The sequence below is a fragment of the Bemisia tabaci genome, chromosome 1 (genome assembly GCF_918797505.1).
Source record: "Bemisia tabaci chromosome 1, PGI_BMITA_v3".
Lineage (NCBI taxonomy): Eukaryota > Metazoa > Arthropoda > Insecta > Hemiptera > Aleyrodidae > Bemisia > Bemisia tabaci.
In genome coordinates, this window is record NC_092793.1 from 53,880,930 (window position 1) to 53,896,072 (window position 15,143).

The window sequence follows — 15,143 nt, forward strand, 5'->3', positions numbered from 1 at the left end:
GGCAACGACAACTATGTTTAAAAGAATAAGAGAAATAAAAGAACTAAAACGGAGTACAGACTGTGATTAAAAGAATTTGACGGGACGTTTCGGGATTAACATGTCTTTTTTCAACCGCCGATAAAACAAAACAAAAAATTAAAAACACGTATGAGCCATAACACGTAAGGCAAGTTAAGTCTTGCCCAGCTGTTAAGCGGCGGCTCGTTCGTGTTTTTAATTTTTTGTTTTTAATTTTTATCGGCGGTTGAAAAGGGGCATGTTAATCCCGAAACGTTCCGTCAAATTGTTTTAATAACAACCTGTGCCCCGTTTTGGTTGTTTTATTTCTCTTATATACAATTGGGCTGCAGGGCCGGATTTAGGGGGTGGCAAATTTTGCGATTTTTTTAAATGTAGTTATAAAGAAAACGGATTCAGAAAAAAAATATACAAACGAGAGAAGGTGACAAAATCTCCCATTTCCTGAGAGTATATCTTTAATTTTGTGGTCTTTCTGTGATACAATAGACAGCACCTCTAATATGTTGAGTTAAGACTAAGAGAAAAACCGAACACGGACTTTGGCCTGGAACAGCGCGGCGCGGCGCAGAGAGCAATGATGACGAGAACTTGAGATGAAAAGGAGAAACCCTCGGCGCGGCCGCGCGGCGGCGCGGCGGTCGGCATGTAACACATATTAGCGCCTACAAGACTGCATGAATACTTCACGCATTGCGCCAAAGACAGTGCGGTCGCTGCGGGCAGCAGCGGGCGGCGTGAAATGCATAGCGCCTACGAGACTACATGAATACTTCACGCATTGCGCCAAACACAGTGTGGTCAGCGCGGCACGGTGGCGGAAGTTAAAATTATTAAACCACATTTATGTTTGTTCATTCATAATTTGTTCGTTCATTTCATATAAATGGAAGGCTTTGTCCACACAGAGATAGGTTTACGGAACTTAATTTTCGCGCAAAGTTCCGTGAACTGTTTCTAGTAGTGTTGACAGAGCTTTCGCAAAAAGTATGTCCAACACGAGTAAACGCGTCTTATCCCCCCCATCGCACCCCTCCCCTCCGGCACGTTTACTTGATGGTTTTTATTGATGTTTCAAAACGAATGAGAAGGGGGCGGCAAAATACAGGCGGCCCATGGGCGGCAATTAAGTGAATCTGGCCCTGTTGGGCTGATCAAATTGTTACGTTTGTATAAAAGAAAAGTATACTTCATATATTTTTTGACTTACATCGATGGCTCTAACAGTGGAGTTCTTGAGATCGATGCTGACGGAGAAATCTATGAAGTAGTCTACGCTGTATCCAGCTTTGCGGAATCTATAAACACTGTCCTTCCAGTTGAATGAGCCTCCGTCCCACCGGTCACCCTCCAGCACAGGCCACCCTCCGAAGCTTTTGATAATCTTGTGCACCGGTTCCAGACCTAAATCTTCTATCCTACCTGCAAAAGAAATACTACTTTTTAGAAATAGCTCTCTAGAATAATTTTGTGCATCGTATAATGTGGGCTGACGGTTGAGTGGTACTCTCTTTTGCTTTCGCTGCCATAATTCTTCGGATATTAATCTATTAATAGAGATGTTAGAGACGGGACCATAACCATGTTGAAATTGCAGAAGTGCATATCTTGGCTTGCGGCGTTGCAGACTTCCTGTCATACAGTAAAAGCTTGCTAAGTCGAACTACGGTTAAGACGAAATGTCTATTAAGTCGAATTTTCATAGACACGTACCTACATAAGTTAAGTGGAGAATTTGTTGAGTCAAATTGCCGCTTAAGTCGAATTTTTTGTCGGTTCCTACATGCACGATTCGACTTAGCCAGCTTTCACTGTACTTTATTTTCTCCGTGGAAAACAACCAAAGGTCATTTTTTTAAAAAATATTTCAGTGATTTTTCTTCCACTCAAAAAGAATACTCTGTGAAAACGTCAAGCCGTGGGGAGTCTTGGGAGATTTCGAAACATCGCAACCGAGGTACGCAAATCTGTATTTTTACCGTCGAAAGTATCTTTTACGATATGCCAGGTTGAAAAAAAAGAAGAAACAATACTCCCTCTTCCCTGGGGGAGCGAGAAAGTAAAAATCTGTGACACCAACAAATGGCACTTAAAATCAAGTGGAATAAAACACTCCACAAAACGACTATTTCCTCAGGGCTCAGGGCGGAACTTCTGGGTGCTGGAGCCGAAAGTTCGCCTGCTCCGGGTTCAGAGGCCGGAACTTTCGGCCGCTGAGCCTGGAAAGCGGACGGTATGTCTACGCAGCCCGCAAGTATACGGCTTTGACGGCCGGAGTTATTTTTCAGTGTTGACATGATGTTTTACAGGTTTCAGGATTAGTTCTAGCAAAGTCAAACATTTAAATCTCACGTAAAACCAGTGATATCCCTAGGGGGAAAAAATGTGAAAGTTCTCACTTTTGTTCATGCAGGCTTTGTAGAGGTTTTTAGAGAGAACGAAGGGTTTGGGTTCGTTCTCGTAAGTAGGCGCTTCGATGATGGCACGGAGCTGGTTGAGCAGCGTATCACTGATCTCGCTAAACGTCGTCTCGGAAGTCTTTTCGTCGGGGATAATGGTTTCCTTGATGAACTTGCCGCACGTGAAGCGATAGAAATCGTCGCACGGGTCCACTGAGTCGTCCATCTTGTCCAGAACGTCGGAGGCTGATCAAACAAAAATCATTAAGTTTGAGTTCCCTTTTTTGCGATTAGAAATCAGAATTATGCAGAAAAGAAATTAAATATTGCTTAGTCTTGTCATAATATTTCAGCGAGTCACAGTTAAATGTTATTCACTGCAGGCATATGAAATGACAGATTATTGCAGATTACAGAATAGAGAATTTGCAGGTGTCTGAAATTTGATGAATTTAGTGTTTAACTGGAACCTACTGAGTGAACTGAAAACGATGACACCCTTGGTTCGTGAATTGAATAATTATTGGAGAGGATATGACAAAATGATCTAATCTGCTAAAATAATTGTGTTTAAATGGGAAAAGCCGCCAGATGACGTGTATTTTCTCACTTTTAAGTCTATTTTTATACTATTTCCCATATCAGAAAAAATTATAAAAAATACTGTGAAATCAGCTCTTTAAGCACTTGCAGATGAAGTATTAAATAATTTGCATGCAAATTCTCCATTGGTTAATACGGGAAGTAAAAGACAAAATAACCCTAGCTTTCGGTTGACCATTTCAATTAAGAAGAAATGACAGCTAGTTTTCGTGAAGAAATTTCATAACAAACGAGTGGTGAATGCCAACGTCGCAATCTAGGGAATGCATTTTCCCAGTCTCTCCATTTTTTTCTGCGCTGAATTCACCAAAAACTGTTCCAAAATCAACATAAAATTTGTATTGGTTTGTGTTTCACTTCCTGTATTAACCAAAAGTATCACAAAAAGACAAATATTTTTATCAGTGTACATTTTGCAATTTGGAACTACACTTTCTGGCTTAGTTTAGAAACAACGTATGTATCATTAGTTTCCCCATTAGCATAAGTGTTTTAACGGATAAGCCAGGAATTGTAGTTCCTAATTGCAAAATGAAGTCCAAATGTTCTCAGGGCCGCAGCCGGTTGTGTCGCAGTGGTGAAAGAAATGAGAGGAATAATCACCATTCGCCGAATGTGCTCAAACACCCAGTTTGTGGCTTTAACACATTCTCTTTTTCATCATGATAATTTATGATCATGGTCATGTCTCAGTAAACCCCTCCCACCTTGTATGTGGCTGTAATTAATTGCAACTGTACTGGATATTTTTTAGGCGAATAAAAAAGAAAAATGTCGGGGCGCTCCTATTTTGCGGCTTTATTTTCTTGAGCTTCTTAAGAGATGCATTTAGAATGAACCCAATGGCTTCATCGTGTTTTCTGAAAAATGTATTAGATCCACGGAAGAGATAAGTTGTGGCTAGCAGTGGCGGCATGGGCTCCTTACTTTAGAGCCCAGCCACACGTTATTGGACAAAATGGTCGTCTCTAATAAATTAGGGCTAAACACTCAACTAGGGTTGTGGCTGGAGTGCAACTTATCGTGGCTGAATTCCAATAAATTGAGTTTCAGCTACAATTAAATGTAAATGATTATACAATCCAACCATTTAGCATAGGCTACTGCCTCTTTTTTTTCTTATCGAAAATTCCCGTCCCAGGACAAGAACTCCTTTGCAACTCAAAAACTGAGGCTCAATAAGGGTGATCTGATTCAGGAACGACAGGTGTTATCCTTCACGAAAGGTATAATAAATATTTGCTCAAGACCTTCGTGTAACTCTTGAAGTTCAACATCAACGTCACGTCGTCGTTCTGTAATGCAGTGGCGAGGCGTGAATGATCGATTATCGATATCTCTATATTTAAAACTATGGTAAAGAATCGATCAGTAAAGTGTTCGTTGCGAGCACCCTGTTTATCGATGCTTTTCCATAGGTTTAAATGGCAGATCAATCGATATATTGCAGAGCATGCCACGCTATTGGTGTAATGCACCGGTACTTTTCATAGGATGGAAGCTCCAGTACAAACAAAACACTGCTTCTTACCTGCCCACACGCAGCCTTTTGTTAGGCAAACATTGTCTTTGTTCGTGTCCTTAATTTCATTGTAGACACTTCGACCAGGCCATATTCCTTTGTTTGAGAGGCCGTTCAACTCTGCATTCGGAGGGAGGATCTCTGGAATTAAACAATCCATCATAAAAATTTCGCCTATTAAAAGGTGTCAAACGTCAATTCGCATAAGACGATAAAAAGTGCAATCAAACTACTTCGTCAACAATTTTTTTTACGGATCTTGGTCTCTATCTACGATTAAACAACGTGAGCAATTGTGTTAAGGACAAATGAGATTTTTTGTGCAGAGATTTGGCTGAAGCGTTTCAACTTTCCAATGTGAATTTGAGATTTTTTCAGATGAAATTTTTTTGACTCACCATAAAAGAAGGGGAAAAACGAATTTTGCTCTGATCCTATAACAAGAACTCTGTACCTCAGATTTTTTGTAAGGCTTGAAAGTTCTCAGGTTAATAAAAATGTTTGGTGTGGATTGTGGGTAAAAATATTATTTTACCAAATTTCCACAACATTATGTTGATACAATTTCGAAATGTCTATTTCTATTGCAATGTTTACTTCAATTTTGTCCTCAAAATTCCAGAACAATAATTTTTGCACTCTGATGTCACATTGACCGTGTCACCGTGTCACCTGTCAATCATTTTCACTATCTCTCCTTTATCAGAGTGTTGAAGCGGGACAGTCAAATGATAATTTTTGACATGTAAATATTTATTCAAATATCAAATCCATGACGCATGGACAGGCACCTCTTTAATGGAATATTTCCCTCCAAAATAAAACCAACTTTCAGTTCAAGATTTTTATTCTTGTGAATGATTCTTTCATGGCTGGAGGCACAAAATTCGAGCTGCATTACATTTTACATTAGTAATCATACTGTATTCCTAGATTTTCAATTTCGTTTCGTAATAAGTCACATTATAAGATCAGAATCAATGAGACGATAAAAGCTGTATAATCATTGGCACAAGTACGGAATGTGGATAAAAAGGAAGTGAATTATCCGATAAAATATAGATGTATGTCAGCACACCACGCAGCAAGAGACATTTCGGTGGCCCCTGTACACTACCCTACTATGCTGCCATGCTAAGAAAGAACACCGAATGAGCCATCAGACATTCCAATTTTCCTTCAATAAAACACGAATTTTCCGGAAAACCTACGAAAATTTTCCTTTCAATTTTTCACAGAGTTTCATTTGCAATTTGATCTGAATTATCTAACACTTACAGGGAAAAATACTCATATCTTTACTAAAAAAATAATACTTTATCGCTGGAAACGTGGCAACATTTAAATGTCCATACGGCGTTTTTCCTCAGCATGGCAGTATGGATGAGCTCTGTATAACGTAAGAAAGAGCTTCAGAGAAAATTGACTTTAACCTTCGCTCGATTTTATGGCTCGATTTTCGTCTCATAAATCGATCCAATGATCTCCCTTGTTTTTTAAACGCTTATAGGTACTTCAATATAATGTTATAATTTTGACATAATATTGGTCCGTCAAACGCGTATCTAGTAGAAAAATTAAAAGCAATACGGTAAACCCAAGTTTTCTTCTACTTCCAGTACTTATGTTGGCATGGCAAAAAAAAAGTATCTAAAAGAATGTTTAAAGGCAAAAGGAATGTTAAAGGGCAAAATTAATTTTTGGAAATTCGGCGTTTTCTAATGGGCGCACTGACTCGCATAATCGACGGATGATTGGAGGGTTTCCAAGCAAGTGTGTCAAAGTAAGCCTCCTATTAGAGAGATTATGATTCTTATTGACCGATTACAAATTTAATGCAGCTTAATTTTGCGCCTCGAGGCGCGGGAAAGCGACAATTCGCAGAAACGTGAGTCTTATTACTTCTATGGCTGTCCTTGGTGAAGCTAGCTGGAATTTCGGGTACACTGCTACTTTTTTTCTTCTTTTCTTTTTTTTATAACATGGCCGTTTTTGGGTCGCTCACTCCGAATTTGAAGTTTCCAGACACCTAATTGGTGAGCGTTCGACGCAATCTTAAAAAAAATGGCTTGAGAAGACCTTTTCTTTAAAATAGCGGTCACGCATGAAAAAAGAATCCAAATCAGGTTTTTTTCGTATCGAAAATTAATAATCCACCGTAGAAGTGTACAGCAAAATCTGTGATGAGAATGCTAATTTTTTGGACAGCTGACGTGATTGAGAATGGTGAACATAAGATAGCGTTTACTCAAAAAACAAGAGAGGTACAGAATCGTGAAAAACGCTCCAATTTACAATTCCGAGGCGTGCTCATCGCGGCGGTGGTCCATATGCATTTAGTATGAAAGTAATAAAGCTGCAAATATGAACAGCTCAAACGGAGGGGACGATTTGGACGATTCGAAATTTTAATATCGATTAGCCATAAGAAAAATCCATCGTGAACTATCAGCTGAGTAAAAGGACAGATAAAGATGTAAGTACCTATATAAATCGACTATTTTAGCGACTTTTCTCGTGCGCTGCGAGGAAAATGAAGCGTTGGGCGCAGAAAAGGCATTTCTCGGTTGCGGTGTTTCAGGCTAATTTATATTTTAGAGAGGAAACTAATAGGTGAATTTTCTGAAATTTTACGTTTTCAGCATTGTAAAATCAGAAAGAATATTCTGTTAAAGTTACAACGCAATACATAAATTTGCTTTGACCAAAATGGATAAAACATTAGCGGAGATTTCGAAACACCACGACAAAGAAATGCCGTTTCTGCACCCAGCGCTGTCGATAGATCGGACCGTTTCAATTTTCAATCATTTTTATCGTGGAAACAGGGAAATCAATCCCTCCCCACAGATCTAACGAAGCACTTTCATTCTTTTAAAAAAATTAAGAATTTCGGCAAACTGATGATTATCAAGAGTCCAATACTGACCTCCTGCATTGCGAGTGATGAGCAGCGTTGTCATCAGCGCGACGGCCAACATCAAGATAATAAACATCGTCACTGCCGTGAGCAGAGTTAGGTTCTTTTCCATCAATGTCCTCCGCTTCCACCATGTTGGATTTCTGAAACAAATTACACAGTATAAATTAGTTGCCTCACGCACTTGCTCACATCCGCGGTTGCGACACGGCACGCAGGCATCGCAGCGAACCCTACACAGCACACAGAACAAAATTAGGGGTTTTCAGGACTGATTACACGGGCAGAACTATGGAAACATTTTGTGGGGGGGGGCGAGTAGGGGGCATTAAGGGGGAGTCAGGCTCGGGGGCACAAAAAAAAAACTGATAAAATATTAAGGCTAGGGGTCTGCATGCGTTTGCGAGACTCTCCTGGCTCCAAAGCAGAGTTCGGGGAAATTTCTTATAGATTCACATGATGCCGTGCTGAGGAAAAACGCCTTATGAGCCCTCAGACGTTGTCAAGTTTCCTTCGATAAAAACCGAAATTAATGGGTAATTGGTGAATATTTTTTTTCAAAATGTTCAGACAATATTGTACGCAATTTAATCTAAAATTTCTGAAAATTTCAAGGAAAAATGTGCATGAATGTCGTCAAAAATACATGTTTTATCAAAAGAAATTTGACAACTCTCGAATATTCATACGGCGTTCTTCCATCGACCGGCAGCATGGGAGTCCGGGGAGCCTCTCCCGGAACATTTAGAAAAATTGAGTCGTCAGAGGAGAATGTTGAGCTATTCTCGCTGAAATATCGATCCCAATTTACTTTCCAAGACGGAAGATATACCATGCACTCACTTTAGGAGTTTTTAACGTTTCTTGAGAGATGCTGAGTAGATTTGGGGAGGGAGCAGGTCCCCCCGGCCACCCATTTACGTCTCCGGTCATTACAATTGATTTCAAAGTGAAAAGCTTTTCCTATAAAACATATTTTACAGATTCTGTGAAAAGCAACCTTATCTTCCGTGAGAAAATTTTACAGGAGAGCCGCATCGAGAGGGAAAGGTTCAAATTGACGTTTCTAGTTGATCTATTTCCGTGTGCATATCAGAATCCCTAACCTATATTTAACCTAAAAATTTAACCTAAAACTCGAGAAATTTTGTCCTGAAATTTAAGACGCCACCCTTTATTTTTTGGCTCTCAGGGTCAAACTTGCGTCAAAAAGCTCAACTCTTCTTCATCGCTGTAGTGGTACTAATAACTTATTTTTGAATTTTTGGAAGATAAGGCCCATTTTTACATTATTGATTAATTGTGATTTTGCTACTTCCGTTAACTTACTCATTTTACACGAATTTAACCTCTACGCGTTTGCAGTCTTATTTTGTTATTAGATGATAAGTATTTTTTTTTAGTTGTCACTTGCTTTTGATTGATTTTTCAAATTAAGGATACTTGTAATTGAAAACAATTGATATCAACGAACAATATCTACTGTTGCAAGATGAAACAGAAATAGGCAACTCCTTTAGGTTGTGGTGGAGATTTAAATTGCCGATCTTCCTGATACATGGAGCTTATCTCCTTAGTCGTTCAAACCTCGGCAATTATTGACCAAATAATGCAATTCAATTGCACTTTAAATTGCGATTTGATTCCAATATTTTCATCGCACTCTGCCACCTTGATTAGTGACTTCGCGTTTGCGGCAATGTTGAGTCTCGAGGTTTGAAATTATTTTGAGATAGGCAGCTGGTCGCGCGCTCTCTTTTGGCCCGACTCCCCGCCGAAGGACTGCGGCAGAAAGTATAGCGGGAAATATTTCCGAAGCCCATTACTCAAATTCCAGGCTTCCCTGGAAGCTCAATGAGCAGAAAAGATGAGATCCGATTTGTAAACGACCTCGGGTCTTTGACGAATCGATCCGATGCGGGACAATTATCTCGATCATGCATTTGCCGAACTGTGCCAAGAACGATAACCGGGTGTTCAGTTTTTTTTTCATTTACTTGCACTTATTCGCGACATTTGGTGACACGGTGCAATCAGCGCTCATGCCTCGGCGCGCATTCAACAACGCTGCCCAGGAAAATCAAGGTGCTGATCACTTATGGTCTAGTCCTAAGGGAAACTCACTTCATAATTTGTGGAGAAAAAGAGGGAGCCATATCTTGAGATGCATGACGGTCACAAAAAAGGGGTGAAACACAAGAAAGGGGGGGGGGGGGGTCACAGAGAAGAAAAATCAAAGTAAAGTTTAAGAATTGACGTTGGGTAGTTTTCCATTCAAAAAATTAAGGATGAAAAAAAGTCAGCAACGTCGCAAAGCGAGGTACGTGGTTTAGGGGTTTACCGTCGAAATGCCGCATGATGCAGCCAAAATATTTGGAAAAGCCTTTTCTCTAACTGCCTCCTTGAAAGATATTCTCTAATCCTATAACACGGAGTAAATTATTATCATACATGGTTCCATAATTGCAGTTTTGAATTTGTATCTAATCCTTGATGAAAAGCCATTTTCCCTCGGTGGCCTCCAAATCCACAGTCCAACAATGCGGATACGAAGAGGCACACGTACGGAGCTGCAAACCAGAGAGCTCTGGGCGGCGCACAGTGGATCGAGTCAATAGGAGAGGTCGGCCAACATTTGGAAACTTTAAACGCTTATAATTCTGTTTATACAAAACTTTGAGGTTCTGAAAGTGGTTTCATTTGTTTCTTCGTAAAATCTTCTTCTTAGAGCATCCCTTTAAGTTAAAAATGTGACAAAATAATCATTAAAATTGGACGTATTTCTACCAAACAGACCTATGTGCAAGTGAGAAATATGGGGTGTGCTCGTTAGTTCTCTGGCCGTGAGAGTGAATGAGAATAATAACGCGCCAGTGACGTCAGCGGCGACGAACGAGCGCCGGCACGACGGGGGGATCGTTGGAGGGAGTCTTTAACTCATGAGCCCTATGCACAAGGCTCTCTTGCCATGCCCGCGGCTCATGACTCCCGCATTCAGTTGCCACATAGGTCTCTTTGATAGAATGTAAAATCCCGCTTTTCCAATTCTTCAAAAGGAATCACGCCCACTTTTACATTGCTTCTTATGCAGCCTCGAGGAGCACACCCCATATTTCTCACCTCCACATAGGTCTCTTTGGTAGAAATACGTCCAATTTGCAGTTGTATACTCAAAAATTTCATGTCCGACCCCTGTGATGGACTCGTTCCATTGCGCGGAGCGCGGCGAATCAAATTGTCCTGACAACGGACCAGAACCAAGAAGGCCGGAATTATGAATTATGGATAAGCTTCGAGTTACGAATGAGTGCAGAATTTTAAAATGAGCCCTCGGTTTGACGTTGCAGTACGCTTCTCCTCGATTGACATCGCTCGGATATCTTTTAAGATGGAGAGTGTGTAGAATTTTATATTCACCTGACGTGTGGCCACAATCCAGGACATAAATTCAGCCTCGTTTTCCGAGAGTTCAAGGGTCGCACAGCAATTTCGCTCAAAAAGGTATCACAGATTTTCATATTAATACGAGTCGGCTGATACCCATCGTGCGGTGAAGTTATGTTTTGATGGTAGAATTATGAGAAGCAGTAAACAAGGCTGAAAATTGCCTGGATAATTATTTTTCCCGTCGAATACATGTTGTTGTTTTATACATTTATTTTTATATGTGTTTTAACGAAGCTGGGTCATTAAAACCCAGAGCAGAGATCAAGAGAAGTTACAAAAAATTGAATGAAATGACGTATACCTATACGTGCGCATGATTTCAATGCATAATAATTTCCTCGGTGAATGACACAACCATATGCGCGCAAATATTCGCGCTCCCATGCCGCCATATTGCCGTCACGGTGATTGAAGGCGAACTAGTCAGATTAGAGACACGCAGTGAGGAGATTAATCAGCGTACCTTCCTCCCTACGGTTATTCGCTTATTTTTTATTGACTCATCATCATTATGGAATACTCACTTGCAGGAAGGCTTCCTTAGGGAATTTTCGAAAATTGATTCTACTTTAGATGCATTTTAAGGACAACGCAAAGCAAATTTTCATCACACATTTTGTGGATTATGTGCCAGGTGTTTTTAGGTAGCTGAGCTCCTTCCATAGAGGTTGCAAATTAAATGAAAGAAAAATGATTTTGTTGATTAACCTCGATGTTTATCGATTATCTTGCATATAATATAAAGTACCTACATAGCGAGAGTATGGATAGGTCGTTACACGGAGGGCCTAGGACCCAAAAGGGCAGCCAACCCTCCGAGACACAAAATGTCACTGCCAATCTTCAGATTCAACTATCAAATCAGGATCACCAAGAATGCTCATAAATGAGCGTTCCTCCGCAAAAATAAGAAAATGTAGGCAGAAACTAACAATAAGTCAAATACGTGCTTTTTAAACGTCGGGCCGTAACAATTGTAATAATAAATCGTTATTCTGGATAATTCATTGAATTCATAGGTTGACCGCCTTTTTGGGCCCTAACTGTATTCGCGGAGGTATCGGTGAATGCCTGATGAATTTTCGGAGTTTCTAGCCTATCCATACTCTCGCATGTGCACTTCCGTGGTGAGGAAAAACGCCGCATGAACCATCAGGTGTTGCCAAATTTCCTCTGACGAAACACGAGTTTCCTGGTAAAATTATGAATAATTTCCTTCCGATTATTCACATAATGCACGCAATTTCAACAAAAGCTCCTGGGAATGTCAAGGAAAAATATTCATAAATTTCCTCAATAATGAACATTTTATCGAAGGAAATTCGGCAACTCTCGAATGTTCATACGGCGTTTCTCCTTAGCACGGCAGTACAGGTAGCCTATACATTGAAACGAATGGACCGCAGCGTTGCCAAAGTACGAGAATCGCCTCTCGATGCGCGATTTTAGGTGAACGAAGCACACACGCGTGGAGCTGGAGGCTGCGCACGTGAATCTGCGGGCGCAGGTGGATCCATCAGAGTGTCTGAACTCGGCAAGTTAACGCAGACCCGTCTGGCAGCCACCGCGACAATGGTGGAGTGCGAAACCGCGAACTGGGTCACTGGTGTGGCACAGTCTCCGAGTCGGACTCGAAGACTTGCTCTCGGCGGGCGGGTCTGCCCGGGCGTGCCGGCCGGTCTGGTCGGGTCTGGCATGGAGCAGCGTTCGATGCTCGATGCAACCAACTTCACTGTCATTGACTCCCGACGCGGCCGACGCGGCTTCCAACGCACCTCCATGTCCCACAACCGACAACCGAATTGCATCCCGCAGAAAGGAGAAAAAATCCCATTTAACAGTTCCTTCAGACGTCGCTATGGATGTGGCTCGAATCAACTGCGTGGTTCGCTTTAGAACCGTGCGTTGTAGTTTGTCATTTTATCCTGCTTCTTCCTCTCCTATTTTTTCTATCAAAAAGAGCATGCGCGGATTTAAGGGTGGCACTCGCCCCTCCCCCGCTCGCCCGAAGGAAGGAGGAAGAAAAAAGAAAGAAAGAAACGGAGGACAGAAGAAGGAAGGACACTCGTATTTGGTACTTATACATGACGAAATTGACTCAAACTCCACATTAGATGCTATGAAATTTTGAAAATTGTCTTGAGGGAGCCTTCCGGACTCCCTTTGTGCCACTCCCCCCCCCTCCCATTTGAAGTGTCTCGATCGGCCTATGAGGGAAGCATGTTTTGCCACATTTACTTTCGCACTCATTGTTGTATACATGAATGTATATGTACGTGCCATGAAACAGTAAGTATATGTTGCCAAAGTGAAAACTGACGAGTTCGCCAAGGTTATCACTGAATGCGGCGTAAAGATGAGGGTCTGGAGATGGAGGTCTAGATTAGTAAGGTACACTCAAAATTGCTAAAATGCCCATAAGTTTAAATTTCTAGTAACTCAAACACCTATTAGGTTTTAATTCTGAAAAAAGTGGAAAATGTTGAAAAAAGCACTGAATTCAAAATGCAACCGGTACAATGCCCAACTAGCACAACCTCCACAGGTGTCAAAATAGCAATTGAGGAATTTTTCGCTTTCTTTATCGGCAATATTTGAAAAAAAAGTACATGAGATCCAAGCACTTAGGTAAGTGAACAAGATGAAAATGGACTAAATTCATAACCAGGCGTTAAAGTTACCACGGTAAAATTTACTTCTATTTTAAACAATTTTAAATCTAATTTTGATGGGTAGGTAAAGAAGTATATTGTTATTGAAGCTATGTTTTCGTAAAAAAACGTTGCCTCGGCAACGTTGCATAAACCTTGGAACGTTTGGATTACCGGTTCCCGAATTGAACTTTAGAGGTTCACAACAGAGGTCAAAATGGAATCCATCTTCTGCTATGAGTAATATTAAAACCTTCATAATGATATCTACTCATCTCTGAGACAACGCCATTTTTCAATCCGCAATTCGTCTCCTGAGGAGTTTGCTCGCGGACTTGAGGGCTATTTGAAATCGAGAGACATTTTTTAAGTATCTCAATCGATGCACAGTGGATCGAGTCAATGGGAGAGGTCGGATAAAATTTGAAAATTATGAAAACTTATTTCACCGTTTATCAAAACTTTGAGGTTTTAAAAGTGGTCCTTTTGGTTTGCTCATAAAATGTTCTGCCAGAGGCCAGAGGCCCCCATTATTATTTAAAATGTGACGATATAAACATCAAAATTTGAGGTTTTAGTCGAAAAGTTCATGCCCGACCTTCCTGATTGGCTCGATCCACTGTGCGATGCGCAAAAGAAGTAGATTTATATCTTTAGCCCCAGTGGCAGCAATGGATATTTATCCGTGTGAGGTAGAGGATGAGGAATAATCGGATTTGTGCTTCTTAACATTCGTCCATGAAAAAGGTTGAAGCGTCATTTACTGAGGCAAGATACTTAGATAAACCTTTGAACACTTGAAAGTAACACAGCGTACGCCTATTTGAGAATAAATCTTAAAAATCCAGCGAATTATATAGCCTCTTAGCGATTACATGGATTAACCTACATCATTCATATTGTCCTGGAAATGATTTAAACCATTCCAACATCTAGTCATTTTTCCGTTACGAACTTTTTGCGAAAACACTGTCTAACGCGGAATACGAGACAACAAGATTCGCGATGAAGCCATCGGTCGATTAGGAGTGACACACTTCAGTTCGGAGGTGTGATACCCAACTTTGCCTGGAGTAATATGTCATCAATGACGGTTTCTCATTCTCATTTGGCAACAATTGAATCATGACTAATTAACCGGTGCCTTTACGCGGAGTTGCAATATTGCAGCTACAACTTTAATACACAAACATCACACAGCACAGCTTTAATAAACAGATAAAGTAGTTAACAATAAAATTATGCACCCCAGCGACGTCTTCCAAGGGTACTCGATGACGTCACTAATAGGTTCTACGATCCGGTCATCAGCCGGAAACACTCAAAATAGCCGAATACAGCCATAAATGGCCGGAAATTGCTGAGAACACCCAAAAACAGCCGAAAAGAACCAGAGTAAGCTCAATGGAATCCGGTGGTTGCTGTCTTCGGGGGCGTCTTTTGGTTGCTTTGGGGGGGGGAGGTGGAGGGATAGGGGGTTGAAAATAGTTATAGTAAAAAAAGAAATGAGGATCCTTTAAAAAGGGAATCGTAAAGCCCAAGTGTATTGTCACTTGAGTATGTATTAATTAGATGATGTG

The 15,143-nt window shown here is 40.7% G+C and overlaps 1 protein-coding gene across 4 annotated transcripts in view; it reads right to left on the reverse strand.

The window, feature by feature from the left end:
* The window catches only part of Nep2 (M13 family metallopeptidase neprilysin 2), a 75,307-nt gene that overhangs the window by 18,367 nt on the left and 41,797 nt on the right, over nucleotides 1–15,143 (reverse strand). For all 4 annotated transcript variants that reach the window (XM_019060189.2, XM_072303459.1, XM_019060190.2 and 1 more), the window contains 4 exons: nucleotides 7,475–7,608; nucleotides 4,555–4,686; nucleotides 2,421–2,666; nucleotides 1,232–1,443 (listed from right to left, as the gene is read on the reverse strand). In XM_019060189.2, the coding sequence (XP_018915734.2) occupies nucleotides 1,232–1,443; nucleotides 2,421–2,666; nucleotides 4,555–4,686; nucleotides 7,475–7,608 (724 nt within the window). The remainder of the gene's footprint in view (nucleotides 1–1,231; nucleotides 1,444–2,420; nucleotides 2,667–4,554; nucleotides 4,687–7,474; nucleotides 7,609–15,143) is intronic.